Source organism: Pocillopora verrucosa, chromosome 8, assembly GCF_036669915.1.
Source record: "Pocillopora verrucosa isolate sample1 chromosome 8, ASM3666991v2, whole genome shotgun sequence".
Taxonomy (NCBI): domain Eukaryota; kingdom Metazoa; phylum Cnidaria; class Anthozoa; order Scleractinia; family Pocilloporidae; genus Pocillopora; species Pocillopora verrucosa.
In genome coordinates this window covers 21,795,724-21,811,327 of record NC_089319.1, presented here as the reverse complement: position 1 = coordinate 21,811,327, position 15,604 = coordinate 21,795,724, and the positions used below count along the sequence as shown (strand labels likewise).

Below are 15,604 nucleotides of genomic sequence, written 5' to 3'. Positions count from 1 at the left end.
TCGTAATTGTATGTGAATATTTATTGTATAAAACTGTGTAAAATTATTTGTCAACTGTCTGGCTTGCGCGATTAGCTCTTCGCTATTTGCAAGCCAGCCTGGTAATAACCATCTGATGATAGTATTGATATGACATTTCGATCGGTTCTCGATGCTTGGTAAACGGAACAACATTTTTCTCCCGAGTATAGGCTGAGTGATTTGAAAACTCTTTGCGTGTTTTATTAGCCTTTATAGAGAGTTATCAAGCCTCTATACCCCTGGAGAGTGCAGTTCATACCTTTTTTAATGGCTGTTGCATGACGACTTCTGCGGTCTGAGAAACTTGGATAGATCGAGAAATTTGAAGTGAACTACGTCTGCTGTTTTGACTGTAATTTGGAAAGCTGTGTTTGCTAAGTGGATAAAGATAAAGATAAAGCAGATGTAGTTTAGAAAAAGGTTTTGATCTTTGAAAGTCATAAAGATTTCGCCCATGAAAGATTGTGCAAATTCACGCCTGAAATTGAAGCGAACCGTAATTTGAGCTTTTTTTACATAAGTTTGGGTGATATTTAAAAGCAAAAGTCGGTTTTCTTAAAGCGAAGACATTGTTCACTGAAGGGAAAGGTTTCTTCGCTTTCTTTTCCGATCAGGCAATGTTCGATCCCTGATCTCTCGTGGATCACAGACGCGGCGATTCCACTCCGCATTCCAGCCGTCAAAGGAAACGATCACGTAATCATCGTCTACTTCTTCAACAGTGCACGCACACCAAACTCTTTCTTCATCGACTGCTTCAGCTTTGAAGCCCACAGTTTGTGGAAGCGCCATCACGTTTTTATTCAACCGTGCGTTTAGCTCATGCGATCAAAACAGGTTTGCGATCGATAAGGCCGGTCAACTTGTTTTGATGAATCTGCAATCGGTCGCTAGGATACTTAGTGGTGTCCAGCGTCCCTAGGTAATTCTAGCGCCTCACTGCACATGTGTCGATTAAAACCGGAATTCTTAATGAATTACACACTTTGTCCGTGTTGAAGTCGCAATGGGTCAATCGATACAATAGAAGTTATGATTAACCATTATGTGTGTGGTACCTCAGTCATTTTATTCTAACAAACACTTGTATAATTCTTTGAAAGAATAACAAAGTCATGTCTCGAGATAAATTGCGTGAACCTGTCCATTTTCCACTCAGTTTGAGCTCTTATCTATCAGATCCAGATAAATATAACTCAAAGACGGAAGGAACTCTGATTTAGTCCACATTCCTCAACTATGGCGCACTCTCAAGAATACGGCATTTTGCAAGGATGGTTAGTTTCACTGAACCGCCCGTGTAAAATTTCTATGATACACCCGCTGGACCACAATGCTAAGGGAACTGCATTAACAATTGCTACAAGTACATGTCTTTTCCATCTTTTCCGCCAAACCGCTATGACAGCCACGTTCTGATAATGAGTTTCTATCGCAAGAGATATGCTAGTAAAAAACCACTCAATCAACAGTAAAATCGATGTTTGGATGGCAAACAATTGAAGCAAATTTGCAAAGAATTCGTTTTTCACGTAAATAAGTTGATACAAGAAGAAAACGCCATTAGCAGACATGAGGCCGATTGACTCATACAACATACCTACAATGGAAGTATCAGACATTAGTCTCTCGCGGCGAGGGGTGCGAAAACTTCCCCAAGGAGCTGATTTTCTTTTCCAAAGCACGTGGCAGAAGTGATCAATGATAAACATCATGCTTCTTTCTAGTACTTCTGCAACGCTGTGAATTATTCCAAGAGTAGCCATGGATTGTGAAATGTATGTCTAAGTCGGCTTGCAATACTCGAAACATAACAGCTGAGCCAAAATACACCGGCGCAAGTAACAGATATATGAATATCCTGGATGTGTAAATTTTTACAACCGCTGAACGGAAATCCTTGAAATAACTTTCCGAACAACTTTGCGAACCTTATGAGGGATCTCTTTACGAGCGAACATTTTTGAGTGAACCTTTCATCAAGAAACATGCTCTATCAACTGAGCTGTCTAATGTCAATCGAAAGAAGCATGGACGCAAATTTCATCGTGTATGTAGACGTGATCGTGAACCAAGCTTAATACCAATACTAAGTTTGAAAATTTTAAGGAACAAGAGCAGAAAGGTTAGAGAACTTGTCTATGCACGTATTCTTTCATGTATACCCATGTCATCTACATTTTACTGTTGTGTAAATGCTATAAAGTTAGTAAATAAGATGACGTTCAATTTAAACTGTCGTGAAAGAATTCGTCAAAGTATAAGAAAGATAAAATATCGTGCCAGCCGATATTTGACATTGTTTTCTTGCAAGAGTGAGGATCATATAGCAAATTATTGCAACTATAAATTAAGTACAGACATAGAAAAAGATCCTGGTCCTCTAATATATGTTAACCCTAAAAAAACAATAGCAGCTCCATATTGTCAAGGTAACGAGTTAGTTTTTGGACAAAATGCAGGACAGCAATGTGTTGGAATGAGCTTTCAAATAATGAAAATTGGAAATCAGTTTGTCAATCAAAATTGGAAATCAAGTTTGTCACGATTAGCCAGACAGGTATTTTTAATGCAGTCAGAATTATCCACAGCATTAAATGTGTTTGATACTGATTATCAACTGGAATACAGTGAAAGCTACTCTGTTACTATTCACCAAGAAACTGCTGAACCTCTTTACGAAGAGCCTTTGAGTCGCTCATATCTACACCAATTTCATATTAACAGAAAGGTGTATTGTTGTTGCAATCTATTGTAGTAATCTTTGAATATGGGGTTCAAAATATTTGTTTCTCAAGCTAGAGATTTGTATGGAAGAGGGCAGCCTCAAGGTACATGTGTTCTAAACAGAACGCTTTATAAGAAATCTGTCTTAAAACTCAATAAAACTAGTCACCCTTCTCAGGATATTTTTAATACACTGTTGTCATTTGATGGGAAAGAGTTTATCTGTAAGACTTGTCACTCTAAAGTCAATCAAAGCAGTTTTCCATGTCAGTTAACAACTTATATGTAGACGACATCCCAACTGAGCTGGAAGATCTCCAAAAACTAGGACAAATAATAATAGTCCAGCGCATTGAAAACATAATTGTCATGCCAAAAGAATAACAGAGGAAAATTAAAGGTGCTATATGTAATGTTCCAGTGAATTGTGATCAAACGTGTCCATATTGCCTCGTCCTCCAGAAAAACTAAAAAAATGGAAAAAGTGGCTGGTAATAAGTATTGAAATAATAGCCAATAATATTTGGCACTACCTACCCCCACCCCACGCCAGAAAGGGTCTTCACACCGCATAAAAATTGCTTTTTTCAGCTCTCTGTTTACATATGTGAGAAACCTGCATCTCTGGCATATCAAGAGAGAAAAGAGTTACAGGATAAACCAATAATTTCCCATCTACGCCCCCTGACACAAATGAAATACAATTTTATAAAAAACTTTAGCAAACCCAGGCACAAAAAACAAAGTTTCGTTCCAACAGAGAGCCTGAGAGAACGGAAATATGCGTCCAGTTCTTAGGTAAGTTTAAAAAGTGACATCGTAAAAACATCGTGAAAAATACGGAAATAGGAGAGCTCTGCTCGCAAACACTTCTTCAATGGCTCAAGGATACGTTCCTTAAGAATCAGTCTCGAAAATATTTCTTCGAGTTCTTTCATTATCACGAAACGTACTTCAAAAAGATTCCTATTTGTACTTAAAGCTGTGCAACAATTTTTTTCTGCTCGGATATATATATAGACCAAGCGCAAGAACTGAAAAGAACTGAATGCTTGCTAACTGAAAGACATGGAACTGTTTAATTGCCGTGGAAGATTAGAAAAGTACATTACGAAAGCACACGAAAGGATATTTTGACATATCAAGTGGTTACTTTTTGAACGAAACTGAAAAAGATTATGATGGGGGAGGGGGGCCTTAAGAGGCTCTATGCATTGTAGAATGTTTGCTATACTCGCTCAATCAGTATTGGATATCGATGTACAATGCACCAGAAATCAGGAAGAATAAATAATTTATTCGACACATTAGGAAAGGGAGCGACAATCATTGAAAAAAAACTTATGGCAGCTTATCTAGAAATAATAAATGGACATTGGGAAGCTTCAGTTTAAGTTGGCCGATCGTTGTTATTTTGAATTACTTTGTAAATGTTCACTGAACATCACTGAATGCACTCAGTGAATTCTAGAAACTTCAGTTTCTTGTTACCCTAAAATGCAATGGAAGCTTTTTCACTCCGCCCCCAAGATTCCAGCAAGAATTCTCATAACTGTCTGTTATTTACTTTATTCAACCTTTCAGCTCTGACAATTTTTTTGTCGAATCAAACAATGTTCTTCATTAATATTCTTCAGATTATTGACCGAAAGCTTATTTTCGATACGGTGTTTGCGCCAACACCCACACAAATGAATCAAGCGCTCATTTGGCAAATACTGTCGAGCCGTTTCAATCATTGTGAAGAAATGGAAAACAATTTGCAACGTAAACACCGTGCAACGAGGAAGTGAACACGACAATTATCTCTGAACACGACAATTATCTCTTTGCCAAAGAAATCAGTATTTTTCGAGACTGATTGTTACAGAAGGGATCTTTGGTGAAATGTTTACCTTAAAGAACAAATTTTTAAACTTAAAATTGGCGTAGAAGTGATTATTATTCTATTTGTTCAATGAGGTGTACTAATTTACTTTCAGAGCTACATTCAGTGATGGATATTTAAGAAAATGCGCCTAATATCATAGAAAGCAAAAGAATACGTTCCGCCTGATACAATAACGAGAACAGTGTCCATTGCTGAAATAACATCTGACAATCTCTAGAAAAACGTAAGTATTCATTACTGACTTATTTTTCTCATCTTGTCTCTTGAATTTTCACGCAGCACAGTATAGTAGTGGATTCTTCTAGTCGACACTTGGCCTGTTTACGTGAAATGCAAATGAGGTATTTATACTAGATCCCCTGACAAGGCTGGAAATGTCAAGAACGAGTATGGTTTCCACTTTCAAAACATCACACTTAGAAACTGAAATATATTCCAAACGTGTTCATTATATTTCAACGAGCTGAAGTATTCATTCGACCACTATCGGACGCGAACAATGAATAACAGTTTTGTGATTGAAGTTTTTGCCCGTGTTTTATTCAGCTTCACACGCAGTGTGACAGAGCATTACGACCCTGATGAGCCTGAAGTGGAGTTCTTTGGATATAACGATAGCTTAAGCAGTGAGGGTCGAGAGTGGAATTGTCAGCCCGTTGATAAACCTATTTATCAGGAATATTCACCGCCAACGGACGACGATTATGATCTCTTGTCAGTCGGTAATTCTCGACTGAGATATCGGCTCATTGACGCGAGCTCACCAGATGAAGATGAAGACGAACAGCAAGATGAAGATAACGAAATGGCTTGGAAGCGATTTAGACCATCCATTCTTCGCACAGTTTGTCAATCAATGTACATCGGTGCATTAATTTCACTTTTAACTCCAGCCATCTTTGGCCTTTTTTACGTCATGATCTGTTACGTCTCTTATGAAATAGCACTCAACTGCCAATTTCACCGGAATGAGACAATCCCAGTTAAAATACAGTGGATCAGAACATTGTCTGCCGTGATAAGTGTTGCCTTTCTTTACATGTGGTTCTTTGCAGGAATGCTTTTTCTTTTTCGATCGTATCAGTTAAAGGGCGTAAAAAGAAAACTCATTCTTGTTGCTTTTGTCCTGTTCTCTGTGGATACAGTATATCGTGTTGTCCTTCAAGTCTTGGGAACATCTCATTCCAAGCTTTCAGTGACTCAGAAGATTCCTCTCTACGTTACATTTTTAATTAGCATAGGTTGCCAGGTTTATCTTGTAACAAATCACTTCCGGAACCTTTCGAATAGAGCGAGTTTATTTATAAAATTAACAATATCCTATTGTTTCACTTTCTTTATTGGCATCTTTGTAGTATCGTTTATTTATCCAACGTACAACAAGCAAACTGAACGTGGAAAACTCCTTATTGCACTCTTCTCACCTCTATTTGGCGTTTTCTTTAAAGTAATCTTACGACTTTGCACTCAACGCTTGAAGAAAATTGCTCATCCAGGATACTCGTACGTCTTGTTAGTGCCGTTGTATTTTGGATCAGCGATCATGTTTCGAGTAATGCAGGCAGAACTTGAAAACATCAAACTCATCGCTATTCTTGGAATAATCCACGGAGCGGTAGAAGTTGTAGAACGAAGTGCCATGGTCTTCATTGATCATGTTTGTTATGTAATCTTTAAAAGAAGATCAGCTCCTTGGGGAAGTTTTCGCACTCCTCGCCGTGAGAGACTAATGGCTGATATTGCCATTTTAAGCATGTTGAGTGAATCAACTGCCATTGTGTGTGTTAATGGACTGTTGTACGTATACCAATTCATTTACTTACAAAACACATCATTGTCGAATCTGCTTCAGAAATTTTTTATTCATACCTCAGTTCCGCTGGTGATCGAATGGTTTTTCACCGGCGTATCCTTGGCCATCGAGACTCGCCTGCAGAATATCGCGGTTATGGCTGTTTGGCGCAAGAGATGGAAAAGACACTTTGTGGTTGCGATAAGTAACCTGGTTCCCTTGGCTATTTGGACGACAACAAATCTCTTGGAAATTGTGCATGGGCGCTTTGATGAGTCTAAAGGTCACCCTTGCAAAATGCCCTTTACATAGAGAACTTCTAAAAACTGAATGCCGGCTGTCTTTCAGCCTTCCTTGTGTTAATTGACTTGTGGTGGTGTCAGAGATTGTTGACAGATTACACTTACCGGATATTATCACCCAACTGCTCAAAGTAGAGTACATGTAAGGCGCGAATAGAGCACAAATATCCCGCGATATTGCAGGGTTATTTGGACAGTTGGTTATTTTGTACTGTAAATAAACCTGTTTAGCCAGTCGATTGCGCGCTACGCTTCTCTATCCGCTTTGCTTTTCCAGCCTTACAAGACATGAGCAGAAAGAATTATCAGAAAGGAGCTGGATAATAAATAACTTATTTTGGTGTATAGTATCACTGAGTATTTTTAAATCTCATGAGATTCTTAAAATTAAAATACTGAACTTCACACTTGAATATAATTTCTTATGCACTCATGCTAGAATTCAACGCAGTGGACCAAACCCCTGCTTCAGAATTCAAAAAATCTACCCAACCTATTCTAAAGTTTTAAAAATATTCGCCAGACTTAGTTAGATGCAGTGCTAGTAAATGTTTGCCCTTTAAGTACAACTGCTGATGCGCAACCGAAAAGTCCCATACTTCATCCTGAGGGGTGGGGTGAAAGTTAAGAAAAGAGGATGCAATATTGACTGTAATGTCTCATCTTCCAATTTACTTAATGACTGAGTGGAAGAGCCACACGGGACAATACTTGACTCGAGATCATGACCGAGAGCCAAACATTCTCCCGTCCTTAATATTATGTGAAAAATTAGTTAAGTAATTGTTCGATTACACATTTTTTGAAACAATCTGCCAAAGGAGACACTTGTACAATTGTTTGAAAGAATAACAAAATCATTTCTCGAGATAAATTGCGTGAACCTGTCCATTTTCCACTCACTATCACCTATCACCTGTCCATTTTCCACTCAATATAGCTCAAAGACGAAAGGAACTCTAATTTAGTCCACATTCGTCAACTACGGCGCTTTCTCAAGAAAACGGCATTCAGAAGGGTTAGTGAACTTGTCTATGCACGCATTCTTTCATGTATACCCATGTCATCTACATTTTACTGTTATGTAAATGCTATAAAGCTAGTAAATAAGATGACGTTCAATTTAAACTGTCGTGAAAGAATTCGTTAAAGTATAGGAAAGATAAATATCGTCCCAGTCAATATTTCACATCTTAGTGGAGCTTATTCGAAACATGTTCATTACATGTCGACGAGCTGAAATATTCATTCTGACTACCTCCCTATGAGGAGTTCTTTAAAATTCAAACAATAGAAGCATATATAATTAATAATGTTGATCGTCAACATCTTTTTCTCAAATTTTCAGTGAATAAGTGTAGTCAACACTTTCCCTAACATGCAGATTGTTTCTGCTTTGTTGGCACTTTCACTTTCAAAACATCAAATGAAAAATCCTGGAGCTTATTCGAAACATGTTCATTCGTTATCGAAGATCTCAAGTGTGCACTCGAAGACTCTGTAGCGCGGACAATGAATAACAGTCTGCTGATTGAAGTTTTTGCTCGTATTTTATTCAGCTTCACCCACGGCGTGACAGAGCATTACGACCCTGATAAGCCTGAAGCGGAGACCTTTGGATATAACGATAGCTTGAGCGGTGAGGGTCGAGAGTGGAATTGTTATCCCGTTGATAAACCCGTTTGTCAGGAATATTCACCACCATCGGACGACTATTATGATCTCTTGTCAGTTGGTAATCCTCGAGTTAGATATCCGGTCATCGGCGCGAGCTCACCAGATGAAGATGGAGACGATCGGCAAAATGAAGATGACGACATGGCTTGGAAGCGATTCAGACCATCCGTTCTTTGTACAGTTTGTCTATCAATGTACATCGGCGCATTATCTTCACTTTTAACACCTGCCATCATTAGCCTTTTTTACGTCACGATGGCTTACGTCTCCTACGAAACGACACGAAACTGCCAATTTCACCCGGCGGAGACAATCCTGGTCAAAATACAGTGGATCAGAACACTGTCTGACGTGATAGGTGTTGCATTTCTTTACATTACATATTTTCCTTCAAGTCCTTTGTCAATATATCCTTCAAGTCAATATCCCTTTGCTTGGTTCTTCTGTTGCTACTTGCCGGCTCGCTTGTTCCGAAATTTCACTTTCAATTATCGGAAAAAAGCTAAAAAGAAGTCCCGGAAAAGGTCGAACATAGTACAATTTGGCAGATAGCGTGACAGCTTTAGCTCAGCTCTATGCTCTATACTCTCATAAAGCACGCTCTTTCAACCAATGACAGCGCACGTCAATCCGAATTTTATTATAATAGCCTTTAAACTGAGTTATCAAGCCTCTATACCCTTAAGTGCAGTTCATACCTTTATTTAATAACTATTGGTTAATCGATACAATAGAAGTTATTATTAAACATTATGTGAGTGGTACCTCAATCATTTTATTCTAGGAAATGACACACACTTGTACAATTCTTTTAAAGAATAACAAAGTCATGTCTCAAGATAAATTGCGTGAACCTGGCCATTTTCCACCTAGTTTGAGCTCTTATCTATCAGATCCAGGTAAATATTGCTCAGAGACAAAGGAACTCTGATTTTTTCCACATTCCTCACTTATTGCGCACTCTCAAGAAAACGGCATTTTGCAAGGATGGTTAGTTCCACTGAACTGACAGAAATATTTGTTAGCTTAATCACGTGAACAAAACCTGATAATTTACCATATAATGATAATTTGCGCTCCCAAAAAGCAGTCAATAACATTTCATGTTGACGGAGATCGCTCTACTGAGAAGTACCTTTCAATCTCCATAGATAAAACGTAGACGCGATAACTACTACTTAAGAAAACTATAGAATTTACACCGAAGTAACAACGGTGCTTTTTATTTCAACACTGTTCGGACTACTTCATTGACTATATGCAAAAAGGCACCTTGAAATTTACAGAGCGATTTCGATCCGAACAAGTATTTGACTCTACAATTTGACTCTCATTGCCCCCAAAGTGTCTCGAACATCCGCGTAATTATGTGACTGAAATAATTAATCATACCCAGAGAGAGGCATATTTGACAGAAATTTAAAAAGACAGATTTACTTTTCAGCATCACTATAGTTTGAGATAAACGATCGCGTGATAAATGGAGTTGGAGACTAACAGAACAAATTTAAATCAAGTGTTAGTTCTTTTTTATTTAATTTCGTGACCTTTAAAGCTAAGGATTTTTACAACTTGAAGTTCTTGATGATATCCAAATGTTATGTTTTTGTTTGTCTTTTTTAAAGGAATGCAACTTAAATGATTGAAATTATTCTCTAGTAAGTTTGAAAAGTGACATCATGAAAATAAGGTAATAGAAGAGCTCTGCCAGCAAGCAACGGTGCCCTCAATTACACGAGAGCGTAATAATCTTATTCAGTGACTTTCCAAGAAACGCCATCGAACTCCTGAAACTTGCTTTCGAATAATATGCGTGCATAAATGCACCTTGAAAGGTGCTAATCGGCCCCATATGAGCGCTATACTGGTGTTAGGTGCAGCCCACGTCATACTCAACTGGCCCATGATAATTGTAATTAATTCAAATTTGCAATGGGAAGACTTCAGAAGACTTAATTGTTGCCAGCCACCTGATTTCCAAATGCAAGTCTCTAAGTGAAGCGCATTTTGCACTGTGACCTTTAGACTCGTCGGAGCGCCCATGTACAATATCCAAGAGGTGTGGTGTCGTCGAGAAAGCCAATGGAACCAGATTTGTCATCGCAATCAAAACGGGTCTTTTCCATTTTCTTCTCAAAACGGCTATAACTGCCATATTCTGATAATGAGTCTCGATGACTAAGGATACGCCGGTGATAAACCATTTAATAACCAGTGCAACTGAGGTATGAATTGCAAATTCCTGCAGCAGCTTTAAAAGTGAAATGTTTTGTAAGTAAGTGACCTGATACAAGTGCAGGACGCCGTTAACAGACACAATAGCAGTTGATTCATAAAGCATGCTTAAAATAGCGATATCATTCATTAGTCTCTCCCGCCAAGGAGTGACAAAAATTCCCCAAGGGGCTGATTTTCTTCGTAAAATTACATGGAAAATGTGATCGATGAAAACCATAGTGCTTCTCTCTATGACTTCTGCAGCACCATGGACTATCCCAAGAATGGCAAAAGACTTGATGTTCTCAAGGTCTGCTTGCAACGCTCGAAATATAAACGCTGATCCAAATTACAACAGCGCTCACTAGACGAACGAATACCCTGAATGAGTCATGCACCATAACCGCTGGACGCATAGTCGAGAGATCACCTCAAGAACAACCCCGATGAGAGGCGAGAAGATTGCCATAAGTAGCTTTCCTTTCGCATCTTGCTTGCCGTACTTCAGGTAAATGTAAGATGGTACGAAGATGCCTATTATGAAAGAGAAACGGCTCGGCGATATAATTTTTAGAACCAAATACCGCCTTTTTGTTAGAGTACGAAATGCATTTGTCGAGAGATAATTTTTCCAACATATACTGGGGAGGAACAAACCGTTCAGCGGAATCTTTAGTAACACAGAAAGTTTAGAACGCGATATCCCAAGGAGTTGAAGAGCCACACGCTAAGTTGCATCCAAAGAAAACAGAAGAAAAGCTACAAGGAACAGTTTCCCGTTTAACCCCATTACCTGATATGGTCGAAAAAGTAAAAGCACACCTCCATAGAACCACAAGTGCAGGAAAACACAACCTGTGACATCAGACAATGTTCTGATCCATTGTGCTTTCTCATGAAGTGTCATAAGTGTCATGAAATTGGCAGTTGTATATAGTCTGATAGCAGACGTAGGTTATTATATATAGTACGCCGATAACAGTAGCAGTCAGCAGTGGAATCAAAGCACCAGTACACATTGCTCTCCACTTTGCGGAAAGAGTGGATGATCTGAGCTGCTTCCAAGCCATTGCTCGATCTTCATCTGATAAGCCGCTTAGCTTCTTCTCATTTTCCTCCGGTGCGCACGCGTCTATAAATCTCTCAGTTAAGATTTGATGAAGGAAGATAAGTGTGGTGTTTTTTGGCCAGCGACCACTTTGAGCATGCATAGTTATGTGCTATTCTAAAACGTGTCCGTTCGAATCATACATACATACATACATACATACATACATACATACATATACTTTATTTAAGCTCGAAATTCATTGTAGCTGTAGAGCTAATATCTTCGAGAAAAAAGCTAAAATGAGATAAAAATATGCTATCTTACAATTTCAATATTATTTATAAACTATATACAACTAAAAGCTAAGAGGGAAAACTAAGAGGGAAACATAACTTGTAGATCTACTGTGGAAAAGCTTCATATCTGAGGATCTCCTGCTTGAATTCTAGAAAATTTAATGTTCTGTAAGTGTCTGGGAGAGAGTTCCATATTTTGCTAGCTAAGTATGAAAAAGAGTGCAGACCGTATGTCGTTGTTTTTGGGTTGGGAAGGGACATGATATGATTTCCGCCCAAATTGTAGGATGAAGGCCGTACGGTGAACATATCCTTCAAATAACCTGGATAATTCGTAAGGAATAGATTCTTATATAACGTGATCATGAAGTTCTAGAGGCGTCTAATGAATGGAGATTTTAAGTTGACTTTGCTTAGTAAAATGTCATATGGAGAACTGTAGTCCTGTAGTATAAACCTAAGAATGCGCTTATTTAGACTATCTACTTTGTCGGCATTGCGCGCACCACAGAAATGCCAAACAGAAGAACAGTAGTAAAAATGCGGCAAAATAAAGGCTTTATAAAGCTTCAATAGAGTCTCCTTATTAATAAGTTTCCGAAATCTAAGCATTACGTTAAATCGATTATTTATTTTCTTACAGATAACTGATACGTGATTATCAAAAGAAAGCCTATTATCTATTGTCATTCCAAATATATCTATCGAGTTATTTACTGAGAAACAAAAATTGTGCTCAGTTTTTCCCAGGATTAGAGCTTGGTGCTTTTTCTCGTTAGCAATCATGTCATTGTTTTTATACCACTGATTTGCGACATTAACTTCTTGACAAATGCACTTTTCCAGTGCAAGTGGGTCTAGGTTAGATGAATAAATCTGATGGTCGTCTGCGTATGCGTTTAGTTTTGCATATTTCACATGCTGAAACAAGTCATTAATAAATATATTGAAAAGCATTAGTCCTAAAACGCTCCCTTGTGGAACTCCTCTTCTGGTGTCCGCCCAGTTGGAGAAGGTATCTCCAATCTTTACTCGCTGCTGTCTTCCTGACAAGTAGTCCTTAAGTAGGGCGCAACTTCCTTCGCCAACTCCATATGCTTTGAGTTTTGCCAAGAGTAAGTCATGCTGAATGACATCAAAAGCTTTAGAAAGGTCTATAACGACAATCGCAACCAGTTCCCCTTTATCACGCATGCGCCTTCAGTCCTCTGTCAACCGCAATAATGCAGTTTCACAACTGTAGAACTTCCTATATGAACTAAAAAAGTCCGACAGAATAGCGCCATATAATTTACCCAATTGGGCTGCCAGTAGTTTCTCATAGATATTATTAAGCACAGGTAACACTGTGACAGGCCTGTAATTTGCTTTATTAGATTCGTCGTCTTTTTTAAACAGAGGTGTGACCTGTCCCATTTCCCAGGCGTTGGGGTAGCAACCTTGTTCAATGGAGGTGTTCAAAATATTAGTGATAGGTTTATCTATGACAGATGCCGATTCCTTCACAAGCCTTAGAGACAGCATATCGTGGCCGCACGATATACGGACATTCACGTCCAAAAGTGCTTTTTCTACTTGTGCTTGATTGATGTGTTCAAAATTAAAACAAAGTCTGCTTAAGAGGGGTGTGTTCATTCAGAATTTCGTAGTACAATTTTTCAAAGACGTAGAGTTTGTCATCCACTTCGTCAAACACACAAGGAGTGACAGAGCATTACGACCCTGATAAGCCTGAAGTGGAGATCTTTGGTTACAACGATAGCTTAAGCAGTGAGGGTCGAGAGTGGAATTGTCAGCCTGTTGATAAACCTATTTATCAGGAATAGTCACCGCCATCGGACGACAATTATGATCTCTTGTCAGTCGGTAATTCTCGAGTAAGATTTTGGGTCATTAACGCAAGCTCACCGGACGAAGATGAAGACGAACAGCAAAATGAAGATGTCGAAATGGCTTGGAAATGATTCAGACCGTCCGTTCTTCGCACAGTTTGTCAATCAATGTACATCGGCGCATTTATTTCACTTTTAACTCCAGCCTTCATTAGCCTTTTATGCGTAATAATCTCTTACGTCCCTTACGATACATGTGGTTTTTTTGTAGGAATGCTTTTTCTTTTTCGACCGTATCAGTTAAAGGGCATGAAAAGAAAACTCATTCTTGTTGCTTTTGTCCTTTCCTGCGTGGATACAGTGTATCGTGTTGTCCTTCAAGTCTTTGGAATATCTAATTCCCAACTTTCTGTTTTTCAGAAGATTCCTCTCAACATTATATCTCTAAGTAGCATATGTTGGCAAGTTTATCTTCTAACAAATCACTTCCGAAAACTGTCAAGTAGAGCGACTTAATTTATCAAATTGACGACACCCTATTGCCTCACTTTCTTTATTGGCATCTTTGCAGTATCTTTTATTTATCCAATGTGCAACGAACAAACTGAACATGGAAAACTCCTGATTGCACTCTTTTCACCTCTCTTTGGAGTTATCTTTAAGGTAATCTTACGACTTTGCACTCAACGCTTGAAGAAAATTGCTCATCCAGGATACTCGTACATCTTGTTAGTGCCGTTGTATTTTGCATCGGCGATCATGTTTCGAGTAATGTAGGCAGAACTTGAAAACATCAAGTTCATCGCTGCTCTTGGAATAATTTACCGCGCGGTAGAGGTTCTAGAACGAAGCGCCATGGTCTTCAGTGATCATGCATATTTTTCATGTGATCTTGAAAAGAATATCAGCTCCTTGAAGAAGTTTTCGCACTCCTCGCCGAGAGAGACTTATGGCTGATATCGTTATCATAAGCATGTTGTATGAATCAACTGCCATTGTGTGTGCTAACGGATTGTTTTACGTATACCAATTCATTTATTTACAAAATATTTCATTGTTGACGCTGCTTCAGGAATTTGCAACTTATACCTCAGTTCCGCTAGCTATTGAATGGTTTTTCACCGACGTATCCTTGGCCATCGAGACTCGCTTTCAGAATATAGCAGTTATGGCTGTTTGGCACAAAAGATGGAAAAGTCACATTTTGGTTGCGATAATTAACCTGGTTCCACTGGCTATTTGGACGACACAAATTGTCTTGGAAATTGTGGATGGGCGCTTTGATGAGTCTAAAAGTTACCCTTGCAAAATGCCCTTTAAATAGAGAATGAGACCTAGTTACTGAAATAGCGAGCAAGCTATCATTAACGCACAAGCGAGGGTCTCAGTGTGAAGCTTTCACGAACATCACCTTTCTTGTTGGTTAAAAAGATATCTCATACCTTAATTGATACGGACATGCCGTGTACATACAGAAATTGAAATACATCTGTAATTCTAAACCGTTCAAGACAGTGTATTTGGAATGTATTGTATAATATAATTTAATATAATTTAATAATATAATTTACTGTTTAGCAGTCACGTACTTAACGAGATGATTTGTAGATATAGGAAAAACAGAATTTAAGAATCTCATGAGATTCTTAAAAATAATCTACTGAACTTCACACCTGAATATAATTTCTGATGCACTCATGCAAGAATTCCACGCAGTGAACCAAACCTCTGCTTTAGAGTTTTAGGCTCGAAAAGAATTTTTAATAGCGACCTTCAATATTCCGGCAAAAATAGACTT

At 38.4% G+C, this 15,604-nt stretch overlaps 1 protein-coding gene and 1 pseudogene across 1 annotated transcript; both read left to right on the top strand.

Annotated features, from left to right (window-relative positions):
• Positions 1 to 5,132: 5,132 nt before the first annotated feature.
• LOC131788282 (uncharacterized) lies at positions 5,133 to 6,873 on the top strand. Its single transcript, XM_059105367.2, has one exon. The coding sequence runs from the start codon at positions 5,139 to 5,141 to the stop codon at positions 6,741 to 6,743; it is 1,605 nt and encodes a 534-aa protein (XP_058961350.2). The 5' UTR covers positions 5,133 to 5,138; the 3' UTR covers positions 6,744 to 6,873.
• A 1,372-nt stretch (positions 6,874 to 8,245) lies between these two features.
• Positions 8,246 to 15,130, top strand: LOC131788278 (uncharacterized; annotated as a pseudogene).
• Positions 15,131 to 15,604: the final 474 nt, after the last annotated feature.